Genomic DNA, 21,478 nt, shown 5'->3' with positions numbered 1-21,478 from the left:
ACACGGGCAGTGACGGGCACGTGGCTTCTCCCCAGGTCAGGTGCCGGGCGGGGGAGCTCACTGGCGATGCGCTACAAACGCCCACAAAAAGGCCACGGGGAGCGACGTTGGCCCCAGCAGTGACCCGGGCCCCCCCCCCGTAGCGCACACTGTCAGTGCCCACCCGGGTGACCTTTACTGGCCGTCACGTGTCCCCTGGATCACGGCTAACAGCTCATAGCTGTTCCTTCTCGGAGGCCAGCCCTTGGTCCAACGGGAGCCCGCGAGGGTTTGCAGTCACTTCGCCCCTGGGGCTGCTCACGGGGGGCCGTCCCGCAAGGGGGACCCACGGGAACCTCTGGCCCGACGTGCTCAGCATCTTGCTGCCTAAGTCTGACGTCCCCAGCCTTCCCCCTGACCTGCGCACCTGTCGTCTCTGCAGAAACCGGGCGTGGTGTCCCCGTCCATCCCTCCACCCTGCCCCACGGCCGCTGTGGGGCCTGCCTCGCTGGCCCTCCCCTGGCAACCGTCAGTTCCTCCTCCTGCCTCCCCTCCAGCCCTGGTCATGCCATGTCACTCCCTTCCTCCAAAACCTGCAGTAGCTCCCTATTGCCCAGGATAAAATTAACTCCTTAGCTTGGAGTCTGAGTGGCCCCTGGCTTACATCACCCTCACCTCCCCGCATCCCTTCTAGAAACCAGAGCTTCAGCCTGGCTCACTGCCAACCCTTTCCTCCTCTGGGACTTTGCCCCCACTGCCCGTAGCCCTGGAAGGCCCTTCCCCTCTGCTCTGCTTGCATCTGGTTTCCCTGGAGAACGCCCTCTCACCCCTCCCTGGCTTTTCCTGTCCACAGCCCGGCCACGCTCACTTCCTGGGGCTTTGTCCTCAGAGCCTGTCAGCCCTGGGCCCGCTCAGCGCCTGCCTCAGGCTCTCCCTTCGCTCTGCCCCAGGGGTGGGAGGGGTGGGCTTCCTACCAGCGGGGCTGAGGCCTCTCGCCCTCGGCCCTCCCCGGCTCCAGGCTGCGCCTTGCGAAGGCCCAGCTCCCTTTTCAGCCAGGAGGGCTCGGCTGCTGGGAGTCACGAGCAGGAAGCGGGGCCGGGTGGCAAAGCCAGCCCCTGTCAGAGGCATGCGGCTGCCCGGGCACGAGATGGGAGACGGGCCATGAGTTGGCAGGCAGCCGGGGGCACTCGTGGGAGCAGCCACTCAAGCGGTGCCAATTAATGATTGGCCCCAAGAGGGGGAATGGCCTGGGTGGGTAGGACGGCCCCCTTCAGGCCTTGCCTGTGACCTTGGGCCATGCCTAAATCTTGAGAGCTGAAGGGAAACCCCTTAATAGGCAAATGAACCCCTGTGCCAAGGTCCCGTCCCTTCTCCAGCACCTGGTGCCGTTGCTTGCATACCTCCAGGGACGAGGAGCTCACTACTCACTACTACTAGATAGGTCTTTCTTACAATGCCACTGCCCTGGTTTCAGCCTGGGACCCTCCAGGTGCCTCTGTTGCTCTGCTCCATTCAGGGAGTCAGGACCCACACGTGGCATCACCTCATGTCTGGGGGCCTCCACCCTCTGGCAGCCCAAGCCCACCCCAGGCCTATTTCCTCAGTGATCAAGCGATGCTTGTGGCCTGGCCTCTTCTGTTAACTGGCAATGAGCTTGGGGGGTGGTGCGGATGGGGTAGGGGACACCACGCGACAGTTGTGGGGGGAGCCTTGTATTCCGGGGATGCCTGTTAGAAACTTGGGCTCCTGGTGACCCCGGGCAAGGCAGGGCCTCTCTCACAGGCAAGCACCGTAGTCGAGTCGGGACTGTTGACAAGGGCTCGCCTGACAGGGTGACGGTAAGCTGAGACCCAGGAGAGTGATAATCAGAGTGACCCAGACTGGCCTGGGGTGAGCACGGGGAAGGCGGTTCCGGGCGGAGGGAACAGCAAGTGCCAAGGCACAGAGGCCACAAAGGGGATGGTATTTCCCAGGGACGCCGGGAGGGTGAACCAGAGGGTGGGGAGACCTGAGGCTAAAGGAGGGGACAGGCTGGGTGGGGCGCAGTGAACCCGAGGGCCCCACAGAAGGCACGGAAGTCTCTGAGCAGGAGAGGGACTTCCCTCGAACCCTGGTTCCCTCCAGCCACTGCCCCACCCCCAGCCTGAGCCCGGAGCCCCTCGGGACCCGCGGGCACAGGGCATGGTGGCCGCGGCTGTGTGCACTCCAGCGCCCGCACCCCACCCCCCCAGCTGCCATGGAACACTGAATCGCGCCCATCATGTGCAGCCTCAGACATGACCAGGCATAGGGGCCGCCCCTAATCCTGGCTCACGTGCTGCCTGGGGCTGGCAGCTTGCTTTGCGGTAGGGACTCAGCAAAGGCCGTCGGCTCCTGGACAGTCCGAGGGGGCGAAGTGACTTACCTCTGACAGACGAGGGTCTCTAGGCTTCCAAATCAGCCACCGGCAGGATCCTTGGAGAAGAGGCTGACCTCCAGGCCCCCCCTTGCCCGGGGTGCTGCTGACCAGGCCCAGGGGGAGATGTGACATTGGTTCCCAGGAGGGACGAGGGCTCCCGGGCCGCCGCTGGCCGGGAGCCCTGGAAATAGGGTGCGTGCCAACCGCGATGTGCCATACGTGTGAGATACGCGACAGATTTTGGAGACTTCAAAAGAAAAAGCAAGTAAACTGCCTCTTTAACACTCTCTGCAATGATCACATGATACAGTGGTGATCCTTGGATATATGGGCTAAATAAACTCAGTCACTAAAACGAAGTCCACCCCGTTATTCTCACTCTTCTTAAGTGACCTGTGGGGCTTCCGGGAGATTTCTGCTGGGCGGCCCTGCTCTCGACCGCACGCCTGTCAGCGGCACGACAGTCCCCGGGGTCAGCAGGGCAGGCCCGGACAGGTGAACCCAGATCTGACCGTCTCCTCCCAGGAGAGTGTCCTTCATCTCGGGGCGGGGAAGGGGGGGAGCCCGGGGGGTGGTGGCAGTCCGAGGGCAGAAGGTCACTCGTCACCTGCTTCCTAGGGTGGTGCAGGAGTGTGAGGTTGGCAGCCCCTGGTGTTGAGCCTGCATGCATTGAGTGCCTGCTGTATGCCATTTCTGGGGCGGGGCGCCGGGAGGCACAGTGAAGGCCACCAGCCCCGCTCCTGGAAACTCGTGCCCAGGCTGCTTCTCGGGTCCTGTGGTGCAACCTGGGGCACAGACTCGCGCTCTCTAGGTCTGTTTACCCGCCCGTTCCAGGGGCTGAGGCTGGGGTCAGGCCTCTGCCAAGACTTGGGGGTCTCTCTTCAGAACGGGGGGCAGGAAAGCCCTCTACTTCCTCAGTGCTCACGCTGGGGTTCTGCCCAAGGGTCTTGTGGACAGGGAATCCAGGGCTCTGGCCCACTGAGGCAGGACACAGATAACAGGGTGGGGGGGCCTTCACCCTTGGCCTCCGAGGGGCATGGCCTGGCCGGACCTCAGCAGGTCTCCAAGCTTCCTGCTGCCGAGGAGGATCACTTCTGTTCTACTGTCCATGCACCGTAGATGGGGACACTGGGGCTCCCAGGAGGCTAATGTCTCACCCAAGGTCACACACCGCTAAGGCCTAGAGATTTATTAATTAAAAAAATTTTTTTGATGTTTATTTAATTTTGAAAGAGGCAGAGTGCGAGCAGGGGAGGGGCAGAGCGAGAGGGAGACACGGAATCCGAAGCAGGTTCCAGGCTGTGAGCTGTCAGCACAGAGCCCGACGTGGGGCTCGAACTCACAGACCCAGAGATCGTGACCTGAGCTGAAGTCAGGCGGGATGCTTAACTGACTGAGCCACCCGGGCGCCCCAGGCCTAGAGATGTGATTCAACAGTCCAGCACTGTGCACCAGCAGGAGTCCAGTTGCCAGGGGGCCGTAGCATAGCCCAGAGGGGCAGGGGCTCTCATTCCACCGTGTCCCCACGCGTAAGCCATTGTTGGTTTGCCGCAAGCCAGGACGAAGGAACTTTCGAGGGCAGTCTGTCTGAGGCTGACCTCCCTAACAAGAGGGGCTACCAGAAGCCAGGGCTATAGGAGAGGCCGTCCCAGCGTCCCCAGAGCTCTGAGTGGGGGGTAGAAGCTCCTGGAAGGCCATCCCAGCTTGGGACACGGATCCCGGGGCTCGGGCTCATGCTGGCCCTAAGCCAGGCTCTGCCCACTCTGGGCCTGGCGACCCCCTGCCCAGCTGGAGCATGACCCACCGCAGGGCTGCTGCGTGGCGTGCGAGGGCCTCACTGGGTCAGAACAAAGGCCCGGCGTGTTCGGACCTGGCAGGACGTTTTCCAGTGCTCTGTTTATGACAACGGCAGAGAAGAGCTTAGTGCGGAGACACTGACTCAGCCACAGGTGAGCTGGGGTGGGGGCCGGGGCGGGGCCAGAAGGAGACAGAGGGACAGATGGGGACAGAGGAGGAGAGAGAGAGAGAGAGAGGAACGGAGAGAGAGAGACAGACATACAGAAAGAGGGACAGAGAGAGGGCAACACAGAGGACGCGTGCCCGCCCACGGCTTCAACACAGGCTGCACCCACCCACGCAGCCGTGCCAGGCCCGGGGTCTAGGCCCATCCTGACATGAATCATAAAAGCAGCCCACGTGCGTTGGGCCCTTCCTGCGTCCCAGCTGCTCTGAGACCTCCCTCCGTGGCACTCACTCACTCCCGCTGCCTGGACCCTGCAAGGCGGAGGCCTCCTCACCTCCCCTTAACAGGTGCAGAAACAGGCACCTGCCTGGCCGTCACGGGGCAGAGCCCGGATCCCGCCCGGGGGGGCCGGGCCGGGCCCCTACGGAAACCTCAGGCCGGGCCGGGGGAGGGGAGGCTGGTGCGCCAGGGTTCTGGGCTTCCCGTTCTTCAAGTGCACAAATAGGGTTCGGGACCTCGCTGGGCTTGGAGGCATCTCTGGGCTCGCCTGACACCCGCTGTCCCTGCTTCTTGTAGGAACTACCTCCCCGCCCCCCAGCCGGGTTGGGATACACCTCAGGCAGGGAGTTAGAGGCTCAGGGCCGGTGGCTGAGCACGGTCTGGGGCCGAGGGGCCAGGGAGGCTCACCAGCCCCACCCCGGTCCCTGGGCTTCCCCCTTGCCCCCCAGTTCCTATGCTCCCTAAAACCTGGACATGGGCAGTGCACCTGCTTGCCTGAGTGACGCCGGGAGCTCCCAGTTTGGCTTAGGGTGTCTTCTCGCCTCCCGGGCCTCAATCTCTCCACCCATAAATCGGGTGTGTGGGGGGGGCAATACTTTCATCCCACTTCTAGGCTTATGAGGGGCTGCGGGCGGGTTGGGGTGGGAGTGGGAACTCAGATGCACTCACCAGTTGGCAGCGTCCCACTGGCCAGGCCTCAGGTCTGGAGGACTTGGGGACCACTCCATCCCACGTCCTTTCCCCACCTCAGCCCCAGCAGCCCTGTTCTGAGGTTTAGAACCCACGGCACTGGCCTCACTTTCGCGTTACATGGGGAAACTGAGGCTAGGAGAACGGAGGACTGGGGAGGGTTACCCGGGACTCCGGTCCCGTCTGGGTTGGCCCCCGTGATGGCGATCAGCAGGGCCGGGGGACTCCCAGGCAGGGCCTGAGTGCCCAGCGTCCCCTGCCTCCCTTCTGCTGTGCCCCGGGGAACCCCAAACTGCCCATGGCCGTGCCTTAATTTCCCCCAAACCTGATCCTTTCCACCACTCTCTTGGTAACAGCCCCGCCAGATGCCCGGGCCCCACCTCGGGAAACTTCGGGGCTCATCTTTCCCTAAACAGTCCACCTGCTAGACCTGTTGGTTCTACCCTTGGACCGTGTCCCAAGCCCGGCCATCGTCACCTCCTCCGCCTGGCAGGCCACCAGTGTTTCTTACCCAGCCCCTTGTGCCCTGCTCCCACCGTGCTGCCCACAGTCAGCCGGAGGGGCCTTTTAAAAAGTCGTTGGTAGGGTCACCCTCCAGGGGCTCCTCCTCTTCTTAAACTCCAGCCCCCTCCTCACGGGCTCCCCAAGTCGACGCAGTGAAACCTCATGTTTCACACTCTCTGTGGGGTTGGACCACTCATGCTCTCCTCGTTCCCTTCTCGGGGACTTAGCATTGCAGTGTCCTCTACCTGCACACTGTTCCCTGTTGTGTGTGTGTGGCTCATGTCTCTTGCCACGCCCTCCCCGGTCACCCCCCAGTCACCTGTCCTGCTGACCCTCCATGGTTCTGACCCTGGGCTCCTGCCCATACTCTCAGGGAACCCCCTCCCAGATTGTCGGCCCCCTGGCTGTGCACTTGGCCTTGGGCCGGGGGATGGGTGGGGGCTGAAGTCCTCGCCTCCAGGGCTCTGGGGGTTGGGCCAGGAGGGCAGGCTGTGGTCAGTGTTGAGGGTGCCGATGGTAACAGAGAAAGCAAGGGCTGACGTTGGCCGGCCCGGGTCCCAGGCACCGTCGGCAGGACGCGAGGCAGGACAGAGCACGTCGCTGCCTGGCAGATGGGGAGTAGTCTGAGCGTGACTGTGGGGTCCCGAGTGAGATCCCGGCTCTGTAGCTGGCCTGCTGTGTGACCTCGGGCCAGTCACCTGCCTCCTCTGAGCCCAGCATCCTGAGAGTGTTAAAGCAGAGGACAGGTTGTGTGCAGTCCGCTAAAACCCATCAAGTGCTGTATGTTTTTACGACAGCCTGTTGAGGTAGAATTCACGGAGCCCACAGTTCATCCACGTAAGGGTCCCATTCCGTGGTTTCTAGTCTGAACGTGGAGTCGTGCACAAATCACCACCACCAATCGTAGAACATTTTTAGCGCCCCAAAAGGAAGCCCTGCACCCCTCAGCGATCACCCTCCAAGCCCCCGGCCTTTGACCAACACTCATCTGCTTCCTGTCCCCATGGACTGACCTATGCTGGCCATTTCATATCCCCGGGATCATGCAATAAACACGTGGCCTTTTGTGGCTGGCGTCTTTCACTCAGTACGTGTTTTCAAGGCTCCTCCGTGTCGTCGGGGTTTGAGTCTTTTCGTGGCTGAGGACTATTCCGTCACGTGGCTGGACCACCTCTCGTTCATCCATTCGCCGCCGCTGGACGTTGGGGTCACTCCCGCTCCGGGGCTGTCATAAATCACCCTGCCGTGTTTACGTGAAAGCTTCTGCGTGGACGCACGTGTTCGTTTCTCTTGGTACCCTGCAGGGGAATTTCTGGTTCTGTAGTAATTCTATGATTAACTTTCATCTTTTTTAAAGTTTATCTATTTGTTTTGAGAGAGGGAGGGGGGCGGGGGGGAGAAGGCGCGCAGGGGAGCGGCAGAGAGAGGGGGAGAGAATCCCACGCAAGCTCCGTGCTGCCAGAGCAGAGCCCGATGCGAGGTTGGAGCCCACGAACCGCGGGACCGAGAGTGGGGCGCTCAACCGACAGCCGCCCAGCCCGCCCCCCCCCCCCCCCCGCTTTTGAGGAGCCGGCAGACGGCTCTCCACCGGGGCTGCCGTGTCCTTCGCTCCCCGCGGCAGCGCGTGAGGGTCGATGTGTCCGCATCCTCGCTGACATCTGTTTGTCTTTATTTTCGCCATCCTGGCGGCGGGGGGGGGGGGGGGGGGGCCTGGTACCTCGCTGTGGTTTTGACCTGCATTTCCGCGACGGCTGACGACGTGGAGCGTCTTTTCGCGTGTTGTTGGCTGGTTTTAGATCGTCTTTGGAGAAGTGTCTCTTGGGATCCTTCGCCCGTTGTGACTTGGGCTATTTGCCTGTTTTACTCTGGTGTCGTAGAAAACGCCGTATTGTTTTATGAAGGCCAAGTACAGGTGGGCCGACAGGCAAGGTGGTCTGAACCGTGTTGGCCACGAGCACGGGACGTGCACAGGTGCACACGCTCGCCCACACCCACGGGAACCGCATTCGCGTGTAAGCCTGGGTGTATGCCCGCGGCCACACGCGTGTGTGCACACGCACACGGAGATTCCACGGGGGGCACGCCTCTGGCTCAGCCACTTGGCCGTTTTGGGGCAACTGTCTTCATTTTGCAGGCGAGGAAATGGAGGAAATGGAGGAAATGGTCTCCTTGACTGGTCCAAGGCCCCCCAACTGGCCAATCTTAGGGTCCAGACTTGGACTCCAGGCGCCAGACTCTGAGCCTCCCCTCTGGGGCTGTGTGTGGCCCCAGACTTTTGGCCTCACCTCAGTCACTTCAGAACCTCCAGTATGGGCTCCACTCCCTGAGCTGCTGGGTGACACGGGGCAGCACACTGTCCCTGTCTGGGCCTCAGGTTCCTTGCTGGGGACAGAAGGATAGCGCTGGAGGGGCCTCAGCTCTGAGGTCCCAGAGTCTCGGCTTCCCTTCTCAGAAGGAGCCAAGTGCATTTCCTACCTGCTTCCCCCGGCCTGCAGTCAATCGGGTCATTATGAGCTCAATTGTGGTCTTCAAAAAATAGTATGCCAGGGCCCTGGGGACGCCAGGAGGTGGCAAGTAGCTTTGAGGGGACAGCGAGGGAAACGCACGGGGCATATGGAGGGTGGGTTTAGCCCTGCTCTCCCCTGGAGGGCGGGGGTAGCTCTGTTCTGCCCGCCTTCCCGATTTGCTCAGAGGGGACATCCGTCCCCTCCAGGAGCTGCTCGCAAAGATCTGCCTGGTGTCCAGTGTCCTCCTCTGGGTCAGGGCGAGGATTGACGGGATGGACTAAGTCTGCTAGGCCCTGGGCCTGGTGGTCTGGCTGGCACCGTGAGGGCATGGGGCAGGCAGGAGGCTGCTTCTGCTCTCTCTGAGCCTGGCACCCAGCAGGGTCAGGGAGGGCTTGACCTTGAACAACCTATAGGAAAGGCATAGAGGTGCGTAGTCCCCGAGGGGCCCGGTGCCTCAGTTTGCCCACGTGGCAGCGGTTTCTGAAGGCTGTGCTGCTCCGGAGATTGTGGATTCATCCAGAATATGCCTGGAGGGAGCAGCTGGGCAGGCCCGGCTGGGTCGGCCCCAGGGAGGAAGCCCAGAGTGATGCCTGGGCCCATCCTGGGAGCCCTGGGCTTTCCCTGCTCAACCCCCCGCCGCCTGAGTCCTGCTCACCATTTGGTGACGTGAGGGCAATGGCCGTTTGTCCTATTTGCTCTCAGAGCCGGGGCGTGGAGAGGGTGAGAACTGTAAGCCCCACTTGGTAAATGGGGACACAGGCTCAGGGAGGGTTTCAGGTCCAGTGCCCTCCTGCCTGTCCCACCCTCCGTGTCCTGCTTTGCTGAAACCTTGGGCCCTACGGGGCTAACGGTTCTTGCCTTGACCTTCCAGGCCCCAGGAACGGACTGGCCAGGAAACAGCGGGCCCTGTGTCAGGGGCTGTGCGCTAGGCGGGGATGGGTGGGGTCAGGCCCCGGGGTCTTGAGGTCATCTCACAGATCTGGGGAGCCACCAGTGGTAGCTGAGCTGGGCCCACAGGTTTGAGGGGCTTGTCACCCACCTGTTCTCACCCTGAAGGAAGATTGCAGGCAGTGCCCCTGGGGCTCGCGGGATGGCCCCGGGAGTGACCTCGGGAGGGGGCTGCCCCCCATCCGGGTCTGCAGAATAGCGCGGTGATGCCCCCACCCCCGTGGGGCCGCGTGGGAATGACACGAGGTGTGTGCGTGCAGAACACGGGTGCCACAAAGCCCCCCCGATCCAAGACCCAATGTCACCCTCCGCGATTCTCCCCAAACTACCCCTCGCCTGCCCCCCCGCCCCGCCCCCGATCGCCTCCCCTTGCCTTCATGGCGAGACAGGGTTTGGCCCATTAGAACCAAATAAAAAAGGAATTAGCGGGAGTGGCCGCCCCGTGAGTAACCGATGAGTAACCGAGAGTCTGCGCGGGGCCTAAAGCAGGTGACGCCAGGAGCTGGCACAAAGGACGGAAGGGAGGCTTTCGAGAAATGTCCTCCAGGTGCACGGGCCCGGCCTCCATGCCTGCTTGGGGACTTCAGGACAGCAGGACGTGTCGCATTCTGGGGAGGGGAGGGCCGGGTGGCAGGTTCCGGGGCCTCGGCGGGGAGCGCCTACGCCATCCCGGCTCGGGCAGGGCCTGGCTGTGGGACTTGGGACCCCATCCGCAGGCCTCTTGGTGCGACTGAACAGTCCTTTCACCCCACCTCCCGGGCGCCTCGCTCTCGACGTGCCCTGTGCGAGGCCAGCTCCCGCCCCGCGTTCACCTGCCGGCCACTCGCTGAGTCCCAAGGGCCACGGAGGGTCCAAACGCCTCGCCCCGGGGGCTGCGTGTGCCTCTTCCGCCCGAAGTCCCTCAGCGGCAAAGAGACCAGGCTGAGCCCCAGGCCCCGCGTCCCTCCCTCTGCCCCTCGGGGCTTTGATGCTACTGCCTGCGTTCAGACCCTGCTCCGGCCACCAAGCCCTAGTTCAACAGCCTCTCTGTGCCTCGGTCTGCTCACCCGTGGGATGGGCCCGTGACGGGCCTGCCTCGCACGACTGTCTGGGAGCTCAGGGAGGACATACGTGGGGGTGAGGGTGTTTGGCACGTGGCGGGAGCTGGCGGGTGACGGCGGGGATGAAGGAGGCCTGGCTCCGCTGACCCGCTTTGCTGAACGGTTCCTGTAGCCAGAGCAGATTCTGAGGCCCAAATCCACAGCAGCGGCCCCGGAACCAGGGCAGAGAGCACCATCCACTTCGTGGGGTGTCTCTGGCCGCCCTCACCTGGCTCCCCCGGGCCTCGACGGCCTCTTTTCTCCTTACTCTTGAGCTCACACTTCTAGCGTCAGATCAGCAAACGATTTCTTCTTCTTTTTTTAAGTTTTTATTTGTTTCTTTGGAGAGAGAGAGAGAGAGAGCAGGAGAGGGGCAGAGAGAGAGGGAGAGAGAGAATCCCAAACAGGTTCCATCCCAGCGGCACTCGGGGCTCCAACTCACGAACCATGAGATCACGACCTGAGCCGAAGATGCTTAACCGACCGAGCCGCCCAGGTTTCCTCCCCCGCCCTTTTTTTTTTTTTTATGTTTATTTATCTATTTTTGGTGGGGGAGGGGCAGAGGGAGAGAGAGAGAATTCTAGGCAGGCTGCATGCTCAGATTGGAGCCTGACAGGAGGCTTGGTCTCACGATTGTGAGATCATGGCCTGAGCCGAAATCAAGAGTCAGACCTCAACGGACCGAGTCACCCAGGCGCCCTCAGCAAACTGTTTTGCACCTTGGACCTTTGCTCCTGCTGTGCCCACCGCCAGGAGCGCACACACCCACGTGCACACATCCACTCATATCCACACACAGCACACACCTTACTTAAGGTGTCCCCTCCTCCAGGAAGCCTTCCTTGACTCCACCCCTCACAGAGGCAGGTGGGGACGTCCCCTGAGGTTCCGTGACCCCCCCCCCCCGTGCCCTTTCTTACAAAGCTCTACGGTCACCTCCCCTCCCGGAGCCCCCGAAATGCTTTCGCGCACTCTCCCCCGCGGTGTGCGCCTCTGTGCCCGTGCGCGTGACCTCGTCGGCAGGCCTGCTGGGCTTGGGCAACACCAGCACCAATAGCAGGGAGTCTGGTAACCACTTCGCACCCGACACCCTTCCCTTCGGGTAGCCTCGGCCTGATTTAGAGCTGGGGAGGGAGAGCCCCATATTCTCCCTTGACCCTGCATCTGCCTGGGAGCCCCCAGCCGGCCCGCCTCGACGCTGCAGGGCTGGGGGCTCCTCGGTGCCCCTCAAAGGGCAACTGCGCTGACAGATGCTTCCCAAAGGAGTGGTGCTGGGGACAGTGCCCTATGCCGCTGGTTGGCAGGTCCCAGGTGGTGGCAGGCGTGGTGGGGGGAGCGGTGTGGGCAGGAAGGGCCCGGAGAGGAGCAGGGGCTGGACGGGAAGGCAGAGGCGGCCCTGTGTCCTTCGCAGACCTCGGTCTTGCCCAACGCCACCCTCCCTTAGCTCTTCTCAGAGGACGGACGTTTTCAGGAAGCTGTGCCTCCTCCTTGGTGGCAGAGGTCGACCAAAGCTTCCTCGGCACTGGGTCTCTAAGACCAACAGGTCCTCAGCCCAGATGGGAGGACCCCCAGGGAACAGGAAGCCCACCGAGGCGAGCTCCCCCCAGCAGGTTGGTAGGTGAGGAGGGGACCCCAGAGCACACATTCAAGGCCGATCACACAGCTGGCATGCAGGGTGGTGCTTAGTGGATATTCACGGAAAGGACTTGACCTTCGACCCTCTGCGGCCATCACTCTAGCCCCCACTCGCAGGGACAGCGGTCAGGCACTCTGAGGGGCCTTTCCGATCACAGGCACAGGCTCTGTGCAACTACAGGGGCGTCACCGAGCTCCAGGCCCACAGTGCCAGCTGCCTCGGGGCTCAGGGGCAGGAGAGGCCGGGCCAGGATGGCGGGAGGCCCAGGGCCCAGCCGGAGCCTGTGGAAAAGAAAGATGAACTGGCTCTGGACCCTTCCATCCAGGGGGCTGTGGGCCCCCGTGGAGCCAGGACGGCTCAGCTACAGGGCTAACTGGGTAGACAGCATCAGGTGCAGTGAGAGTCAGATCCGTGACTGGGGGCGGTAGGTAGCCCAGGCCCCCTTCTGGCTGGCAGTCTGGAAAGGCTACTGGAAGAAGAGGCAATGGAACCGGTCTTGGCAAATCATGAGGCTTTGGACAAGGAGGGCAAGGACATTCCCCTGGAAAGACCAGGAAACCCCAGGAGCACAGGAGCAGCTCTTTCCGGAAGGAAAGAGACGTTGTTTTGGGCAGGGGACGAAAAAAGGGGGATGGGGAAGCCAGCTGGGCTCCGACTGAGGGCCTTTCCTGCTCCGGCAGAGGAGACCCAGTGAGGGTGCAGGGTAGAGGTGCACTGTGGGCCCCCTGGCTGGTGGCTGGGGGTGGGGGAGGCAAGGAGGACGGGCACCCAGAGTCTGGGCAGTTCAGGGGGGCATCTGAGCCAGGCAGGGGTGTTGAGAGAGAGGAGAGCCCCAGGAAGCCCGGGCCTGGTGATGGGGGGACAGGGGGTGGTCAGAGACACGGAGGCGGCGGCAAAGAGCCTGGGATAGGGTGGTGGGTGGGTGCTGGGAGGCTGGCCGAGTGGAGGGGGCGGGGCACAGACCCCACGTGCCCCCTCGCAGAGCCCGCCCCTGCTCTCACCCAGGGTTGGGGCCCTTGGGACCTGGAAAGGCGGTGACAGTGGTCTCGAGTGCCGGTGGCGGGGCCGCGGCCACAGCCCTGCTAGAGGGGTTCCACCCGCCCCACTTTGCTGAGCCCGGAACTCAGAGAGGGCGAGCGCAGAGGCCAGGGTGGCCCGGCGCAGGGCGGCCGGAGACGCGCGCGCGCGCGCCGGTCCTCACCGCACGCACCCCATCCCCCCACCCCCGCAGGGAGCCGGGAGGCCGCCTTCACCTACGCCATCACCGCGGCCGGGGTGGCCCACGCGGTCACGGCGGCCTGCAGCCAGGGGAACCTGAGCAACTGCGGGTGCGACCGAGAGAAGCAGGGCTACTACAACCAGGCGGAGGGCTGGAAGTGGGGCGGCTGCTCCGCCGACGTGCGCTACGGCATCGACTTCTCCCGGCGCTTCGTGGACGCCCGTGAGATCAAGAAAAACGCGCGGCGCCTCATGAACCTGCACAACAACGAGGCCGGCAGGAAGGTAGGGCGGGCGCGTCCGGGGAGGGGGCGGGCGGGGTGGCTGCCGCCTCACCAGGGCTCCCCGCCCCCACCCCCGGCCCTGAGCCTCTCCTGGGGTGGGGTGGAGGGGCTCCTTGGGGATCTGAACCCCGAAGGTGTGTGGTGGGTGGCGCTGGGCCTGGTCGGCCCCTCTGACCCTCCCAGAGGCCTTACTGTTCCCATTTCGGAGGTAGGAAGACTGAGGCTGGGAGTCAGGAAGTGATGTGCGCGTGGCCAGCCGCTGGGGGATGGCAGGGCCGGGACCAGGGCCCAGCGTGGGGGCCACAGTCCCATGTCCCCGCCCCGGTCCCAGAGGGGTCGTACCAGCACACCAGGAACGCTTCCCGGAGGAGGTGGCCTTTGGCTCAGATTGCCCTGAGAGAGCAGCCTCAGGGAGGGTGGAGACTGCAAGTTGGGCGGTCTTGAGGAGCAGCCACCTTCACACAGGGGGGCGGGTGCAGCGGTTTGGGGCAGTCACGGAGGACGTTCCGGCAGGGCCACACTGGGGCAGAAGTCAGGGTGAGCCCGGCCCCGCCTCAGGGAGATGAGGGCCCCAGATACTGGGCCGGGAGGAGCGGCCACCATGGCGGCAAGATGGCCCGAGATAGAGCGCCAGCCGAGCGGAACGCCTCTCCAGGTCTGGTTCCCCGGCCCCAGGGGCTGCACCCGGGGCACCAGGGCCTGCGGGTCTCTGCAGGCACGGGGACAGACTTGCCCGCCCTCTGCCGCGGGGACCACAGCTAAGGCCACCAGCCGCTCGCTCACTCACTCGACGAACATTCCCTGCCCCTTCTTTGTGCCTGGCGTTAGCTAGGCTGGGCACGGGAGACAAGGAGTAAGAGTGGCCGTGGTCATGGGAGCCCCCGTGGTGCCAAGTGGGTCCGCTCAGGGGTGCAGAGGACAGATCCCGGAGCAGTGAGAGCTTGGAGACGGGGCGGGGGCAAGGGGGTAGCAGAAGCTCTCCGGAGGAGGTGCTGTCCCAGCAGGCCAGAAAAGAGCACAGGCAGAGGGAGGTGGCACTGGGAGCAGGGGCCGGCTGCCCGGAGCAGGCCTTGAATGCCAGGCCCAGGGACTGACTTGATCTTGTAGACGTGGTTATTAGCTTGGCGTCCAATGAGTGCACGGGTGGACGAATGAAGGAAGGAGGGACACAGTCTTTGCCTCCAAGGAGCTCACACACGGCGCGGAGGCTCCATTCTTCAGGCACGGACACATCCCCACCTGTGCCATGGCAGGCAGAGGCAGGCAAGGTTCGTTTACCTGGAGGCACGGGGAGGGCTCCCTGGAGGAGGAGGTTCCTCTTAGGTCCCGAGGAAGGGCTTTCCAACAGCCCCGGGAGGAAGGTCTCACCATCCGCCTTTTCTGCACGAGGACAGTGAGGCCCCAGGTGGGCAACAGAGATACTGGCGTCCCCGGAGGCCTGGGCCCTGGTTAGTGCTTGGTGGAGAAGCGTCCGAATAAGCAGCAGAGATGCAGGGAAGGGCACTCCAGGCACAGGGACCGGCACAACCAAGGCCGGGACGTGGGGGTGGGATTCCGGTCACAGCTGCGGGGCAGTGAGGCCTCTGGGCCAGCTTAGGGTGGCGGCGTGGGGGACGGGCCCCTTGTGCAGGGCCGCGAGGGCCAGGCCGGATTCTGGCCTCTGGGCGACAGGTGCCGTGGGACAGGTCCCTGAGACAGTGATCCCAGCAGCCTGAGGGCCAGGGGGCCTGGGTGGAGGCAGGTCAGCGCGTGGGGTCTTGAACCGTGAAGCCGTAAACTGAGATGAGGAGTAGGAGGGGAGGGCCCATCAGGGCAGGGCGGTCACAGGAAAGGGCTCCCCAGGGCTCAGCTGCCAGGATTCTGGTGCCGGCCGGTGCTGCCCCTGACTGCGTGTGAGTCTTCCTCGGAGCCTCGGTCTGCTCGTCTGCGCAGCGGACACAGCGAACCTTGTGCCCCTCCCCCACTGCCCTTCCAACAGCCCCCGACCCTGAGCCGGGGAGCACACGTGTGGTCTGAGCCTCTGGCAGAGGCCGTGACCCTGGGGAGCGGGGATCCTCCTGCTCCCGCTAGCACGGAGCTTGGGGGTGGCAGTGAGGGGGAGCTGTAGCTTTTGAGGTTTCCACAACAACTGGGTCTGGATCTTCACAGGTTCCCCCCGCCCCAGTGCTGGGGTGCCCTGGTCCCCACCCTAGTTTGTCCAGGCCACCCCGCCCCCTCCCACTTGCTCAGGGTCCCGGAGGTCAGCAAGGCGGGTGGGAAACAAGCTGACTGGTACCACACGAAGTCCCACGGCCTGAGTGGCTCAGAGCGACAGAGATTTATTCTCCTAGTTCTAGAGCCGGAAGTCCTAAATCCAGGTGCCAGCAGGGCCCCCGTTCCCCGTGATGGCTCTGGAGTAGGACCCTGCCTGCCTCTCCCTGCGGCCCCAGGCGCTCCTCGGCTGGTGGCCTCATTATCCTGGCTGCCCCCCTCTGCACATGGTCCCCAACCTCTGGGTCTGTTTTTTCCCTTCTGTCCCTTACAAGGACATGTGTCCTCGGAGTTAGGGCCCACCCTGGTCCAGGATGGCCTCATCTCGAGCCTTAATTACACCTGGAAAGACCTATTTTCCAAATAAGGAAATAGGTCACATATTGAGGTTCTGAGTGGACGTAAATTTCGGGGAGACACTATTCAGTTCACCACATCCTCAGTGGGCCAGTCCTGGGCACTGTTATCAGGATGGATTTGGACTCCCCTCGTGGGTGACGGAGGTCTGAAGTCAGTGATGGCACCGGGAGCTGGGGCAGGACCCCCGTCAGCTGGGCGCAGCCCCTACCCGACCTCATCTAGGTCGTGCCCCAGGGGGCACGTCCTTCCCATCGTCTGGGTGAAAACCCAGGTCCAGGGAGGGGTGACTTCTGCGAAGTCCCCAGCTGGGAAGCTGCCGGCCACGTCAGGCCCCCAGGCTGGCCGGACCGTGTGGCCGCCCCTCTCCTTCACGGCCCGGGCACTGAGCAGACAGCTTCACCTGATGCCTACGCCCAGGTCAGAGGGCGAAGCAGATGTGGGCCTCGTCCCCCGGGGCCTCGCAGGCCCACGGAGGGTCAGGCCACCAGTGAGGGCCCAGAAACAAATGTGTCACGTCCCTCTGTGGCCCCAGGCTCAGAGCCGCCTGCCCGCGGCTGTTGCCGGAGTGGAGTGTGAATCGCCTCCGCTAGGATGCCGGGACCCCCCCCCCCCCCCAACCTGGCCACAGCTGTTCCCGGAGCACAGGCCGCACCCTTACTGCAGAAAGAACACCAGCTTGGCCTTGGCCTTTTCCCGGAGCCACCCCCCCCCCCCCCCCCCGCCACACGGCCTGGGTCCGGGGAAACCGAGGCCCCGCTCGTCTGGGCGAGGCCAGGTCACCCCGCACCCTCCCAGGTGGTCTCCTGGGGCAGCAGGGCTGGCGCCACCATCGCTGTCACTCTTATCTTGAGGCCACTGGAGACGGAAACGGCACATTCTTGAATCCTGTGATCACTTCCCAGGAGAGGCTCAGGCCCCGGGGACCCAGCCAAGCGAGGATGCGTCTCCTTGCTTTGCAAACAGCTGCCCAATCGGCTCCATCTGCCCACCGTCACCGGCCTGGCCGTGCAGGGTCCGAACGTGCCTGGGCGGGTGGGCAGGAGGGCAGGCGGTGGAGGCTGGGCTGCCTGGCCTTGAAGAGGACGGGGAGATGGGCGGGGGGCAGGGGGAGGGAGGGGGCAGCCGTCCCGCAGGCTGCAGCAATGAGGCTGGACCGCTGGCCTGGATACCCCTGCCAGGTCTCAGGCCCTCACGGCCTCAGGAGGCATCTCCTGGGCCAGCAGCCCGGGGTAGGGGGCACTGCCCTCCAGGCAGGGGACTCTGAGAGAGGCATCCATCTGGCCACTCTTAGGCCGAGGGGCATACGTGGCAGGGCGGTGTGGCCAGGGCAAGAGAGGCTTCCTGGGTAGGTTAGTGGGGGAGGATTGATGCAAAAACGAGCATGGGGTAAGGGTGAGGGAGGGGAAAGAGAGGTCTGGCCAGGATGAACAGAAGTGTGGAGAGAAGGGTAGGAGGCAGGCAGGAGGTCCAGACATGCGTTCCCTTGGTGGGAGGCAACCCGCCCTTCACCTAGACCCCCAGAGCTGACTTCTGGTTCGTGCCCTCGACCCAGACACCCCTTGTCCCGCAATTCCAGTTCTGAATATTCCTTCCCCCCGGGTGCTGGGGCCCTCCCCCACTCAGCCCTCCCCTGGTAGGACATCAGCCTCCCCCTCCCCCTCGCCCCCTCCTCCTCCCAGCCTCCCGGGCCTCCAGCCCCCGGACATCATCCACAGGAGGGAATCCCACCCACCCCCAGGTCCTAGACACCAGCCTCAGGGCCCACCCAGCACCCACGTGATGCTCACGTGGGCTGAGCTTTTCCTCTGCGGACCTTGCGCTGCCCGTTCCGGGAAGACCTTCCCCTCTGCCTAAAGAGCTTCTCCTGCATCCACACCCCATGCAGGCACCCCTCCTCCGGGAAGCCCTCTTACCACGGCAGGGGTAGGCTCTCAGAGCGCCCGTTTGTGTCGGCTTCCTCTTCCCTCCCACACCGGGCTGGGAGCCCCCAGGTCCTTGCCGAGGACCAGAGCCCCAGGTAGCCAGGGTGGGGAAAATGGGATGGTAGCTGGCCTTGTGGGATGTTTCATTCATTCATTCATTCATTCATTCGCTATGGGTCTCCTGGTCTGGGCCAGGGCTGGGGTTCCGGCCCAGGAAGCAGAGAGTGGCCAAGTTCCTTCAGGGCTGGGCTGCTGAAGTGAGGCCACCAGAGCCCGGACAGCTGACAAATGGCCCTTCTGCAACGGTGGGGCGGCAGCTAATGATTCCCCATCTTTAATCAGGCCGGCTGGCAGGGTCCTTTCGATCCAGGTAAATGAGTACCTGGGGTCAGGGCTGGCTCTGGGAACCGGCCTTCCGGGACCACGGAGGGAGGCCCAAGGAAAACACACCCTGCACCCATTGTGGGCCCTCGGGGAGCTGGGGAGAAAGAACAACACCGGCCGGGGGCCGGCTTCCCAGCAGATGGCACGCCTGGGCCTCGCTGACCCGTGCACTCACCTCCTGCTCGTCCGCCCCCTCCGCCCTTCAGCAAACACGCGCAGAGCTGGGTGCGAGCACCAGGCTTTCGTTGAACAGCCAGCCATTCATTAAGCACCAACTACGTGCCAGGCCCTACCCCAGGCATGAGGGCAGGGAGTGGAGAGATGGAAGGGTGGGGATCTGCAATTAATAAGCACCTACTGTTGCTGGGCCTGGATCACCGCCGGGCTGGGCGCGATACCGGCTTCGCCACATTGCTGCCCTGTGACCTGCACGCGGCAAGCCGCGCGGCTGAGCCTCGGCTTCCTCCTCCGCGCGTTGACCTGAAGGGTTGCGAGGATTTAGTGAACCACGTTTGATAAACATCCGCCGTGTTCTGCCACGTTCTGGACACTCTCACTGGACCCTCATAAGGTCCTCTGCAGTAGGGACCTACGGTCAGCAGCCCCATTAAACGGACGAGGAGACGGAGGCTCAGGAAGGGGAGGCACTTAGGTGTGGTCGGACAGCGGGAAGTGGGGGAGCCCTGGAGGACGGGGGCAAGTGGGAGCGGGGACGGCCAGGCCCTGCGGGTGAGCACACTGGGCCCCCGCCCGCCCGGTCGCCCGCAGGTCCGGGAGGGCTGGGGGCGGGGCTCCCGGCCACGCCCGCATCAAGCCCCGCCCGGTCGCCCGCAGGTGCCGCAGGGCTGGGGGCGGGGCGCCCGGGCCCGGCCACGCCCACGCTGAGCCCCGCCCTGTCGCCCGCAGGTCCTGGAGGAGCGCATGAAGCTGGAGTGCAAGTGCCACGGCGTGTCGGGCTCGTGCACCACCAAGACGTGCTGGACCACGCTGCCCAAGTTCCGCGAGGTGGGCCACCTGCTCAAGGAGAAGTACAACGCCGCGGTGCAGGTGGAGGTGGTGCGGGCCAGCCGCCTGCGGCAGCCCACCTTCCTGCGGATCAAGCAGCTGCGCAGCTACCAGAAGCCCATGGAGACGGACCTGGTGTACATCGAGAAGTCGCCCAACTACTGCGAGGAGGACGCGGCCACGGGCAGCGTGGGCACTCAGGGCCGCCTGTGCAACCGCACGTCGCCGGGCGCGGACGGCTGCGACACCATGTGCTGCGGCCGTGGCTACAACACCCACCAGTACACCAAGGTGTGGCAGTGCAACTGCAAGTTCCACTGGTGCTGCTTTGTCAAGTGCAACACCTGCAGCGAGCGCACCGAGGTCTTCACCTGCAAGTGAGCGCGCGCGCGCCCCCGCCGCCGGCACGCGCGCGCGCCCGCGCCCCCCCTGCCCTGCTGGCTGCGGGGTGGGGGTCGGCGGGGAGCTCAGGGCGCGGGAGGGCTGCTCCCACCGGCGCCCCCTCGCTGCCCTCAGGGGCTCCTTCCCGCCTTTCTCGTCACTTCCGGTGGTCGAGCGATGCCCAGAGGGCAAGGCCGATGGCACCGGTGTCCCCTGTGGGGCGCCCAGCGAATTCTTGTTCTTCTCTCTGGGGAATTGAACCCCAAGGACGCACGTCCTGGAAAGCGAAGTGACGACAAGACTCTGAGTGTCCCCCTCCCCCACCTTGTGGCGCGGACATGGATGTGCCATGCCGGCTGACCACCCCCGCCCCCTCCCCGCGGGACTTTTTCCCTGGCCGCATCAGCCACAGGGCTTCCCCCCACTGGGTGGTCTGGGCAGATGCTGACACATTTTATTTATGTTTTCTTAGTATCAGAAAAGGATTCTTAGCACTAAGGCATAGCCAGTCCTAACTCTGTACTCCGTGTTAGCGCATTCCCTTGTGGCCCTCTGCTCCCTGTCCCCGCCTCTCTAGACCCCAGGGAGCATCTCCGTGCCCAGCTCCCTCCTGGCCCTGCCCCCAGGGGGCCTCTGAGGGGAGCCACCGGCAGGGATCCTTCTTTTTAAAAAATCACATCCAACAAATCAAAGTGTCACCTATGTCAGGTTCCAGGAGTGCTGTGTTCCCTCCCCGATGCTGTCACCCTCTCGGTCCCCCCTCCAGCCTGGCACCCAGTTTACAGAGCCCCCTGCCCCCCTGGAGCCAGCTGAAACCCTAGGACAGCAGTGTGCTGGTGGCGGGCTGGTGGGGTGGGGGTGGTTCGGGGCGGGGGGGGGGGGGTTGCTGCCTTTGGCAGATGCGGACACTGAGGCCCAGAATGGTTCAAGAATTAGCCAGAGGCCCCGAGGCCGTGAGTGGAGGCTCCTGCCTTGGCTCGGGCATCCTGACCCCCCGGGCCAGGACTCCTGACCCTGGACGACCTACTCTGGGGACATCCAGGTTGGCATGAGACTGACCCCATGTTTTGTGAAATCTGGCTGCTTCCCTCATCCCCTGCTGCCAGCCACACTGGGACCTACACCCTCAGAGGTGCCTGCTGGGATTTCTCTAGTGGCCCCGTGCCCAGTCCTACTCCTTTGGCCCTGATCCCCATGCTGAGAAAACTTGGATCCACGAGGACGCTTGGCCGGAGCTCCCCACCTGCTGCCCTCCAGACACCTCCCCCAGGGTCCCCCCCCATGCACACCCTCCTCTTAAAGTTCAACTCTCCCTGGAACCTGGGAGAGGAGGACGAGAAGGGTCCCGCTCGGTTCTAAGCCACGGGCAGGGTGGGGAGGGGCCCAAACCCTGGGACTTGGGGCGATGCATCCTCTGCGAACATTCCCACCCTCCCCTGGGGAGTCTGAAGCCCAGAGGAGGTGAACCTGCCGGCAAGAATGGTGTGCAGCTGGCTCCCGGTGTGCCCATCACTGCTCCTGTGCCCTCCCCCACCCAAATATAGGGTATTTACTTGTAGAAACCTGTGGAAATGTGTCCTCAGGCAGCTGCCCGGCCAAGTGGGCGAGACATTAGCCAGGGGTGAGTGACACTGTCTGGGCCCTGGCGTCCACCCTGTTGTGCCCCTGATGGTGCCAGGACATGCCATCAG

The 21,478-nt window shown here is 63.9% G+C and overlaps 1 protein-coding gene across 1 annotated transcript in view; it reads left to right on the top strand.

Moving 5' to 3' along the window:
• WNT7B (Wnt family member 7B) overlaps positions 1-19,787 on the top strand; it is a 28,626-nt gene extending 8,839 nt beyond the window's left edge. The window contains exons 6-7 of the mRNA XM_030322321.1: positions 13,215-13,486; positions 19,308-19,787. Coding sequence (XP_030178181.1) covers positions 13,215-13,486; positions 19,308-19,787 — 752 coding nt within the window. The remainder of the gene's footprint in view (positions 1-13,214; positions 13,487-19,307) is intronic.
• Positions 19,788-21,478: the final 1,691 nt, after the last annotated feature.

This window comes from Lynx canadensis, chromosome B4 (genome assembly GCF_007474595.2).
Source record: "Lynx canadensis isolate LIC74 chromosome B4, mLynCan4.pri.v2, whole genome shotgun sequence".
Classification (NCBI taxonomy): domain Eukaryota; kingdom Metazoa; phylum Chordata; class Mammalia; order Carnivora; family Felidae; genus Lynx; species Lynx canadensis.
This window is presented reverse-complemented; position numbering and strand designations above follow the sequence as displayed.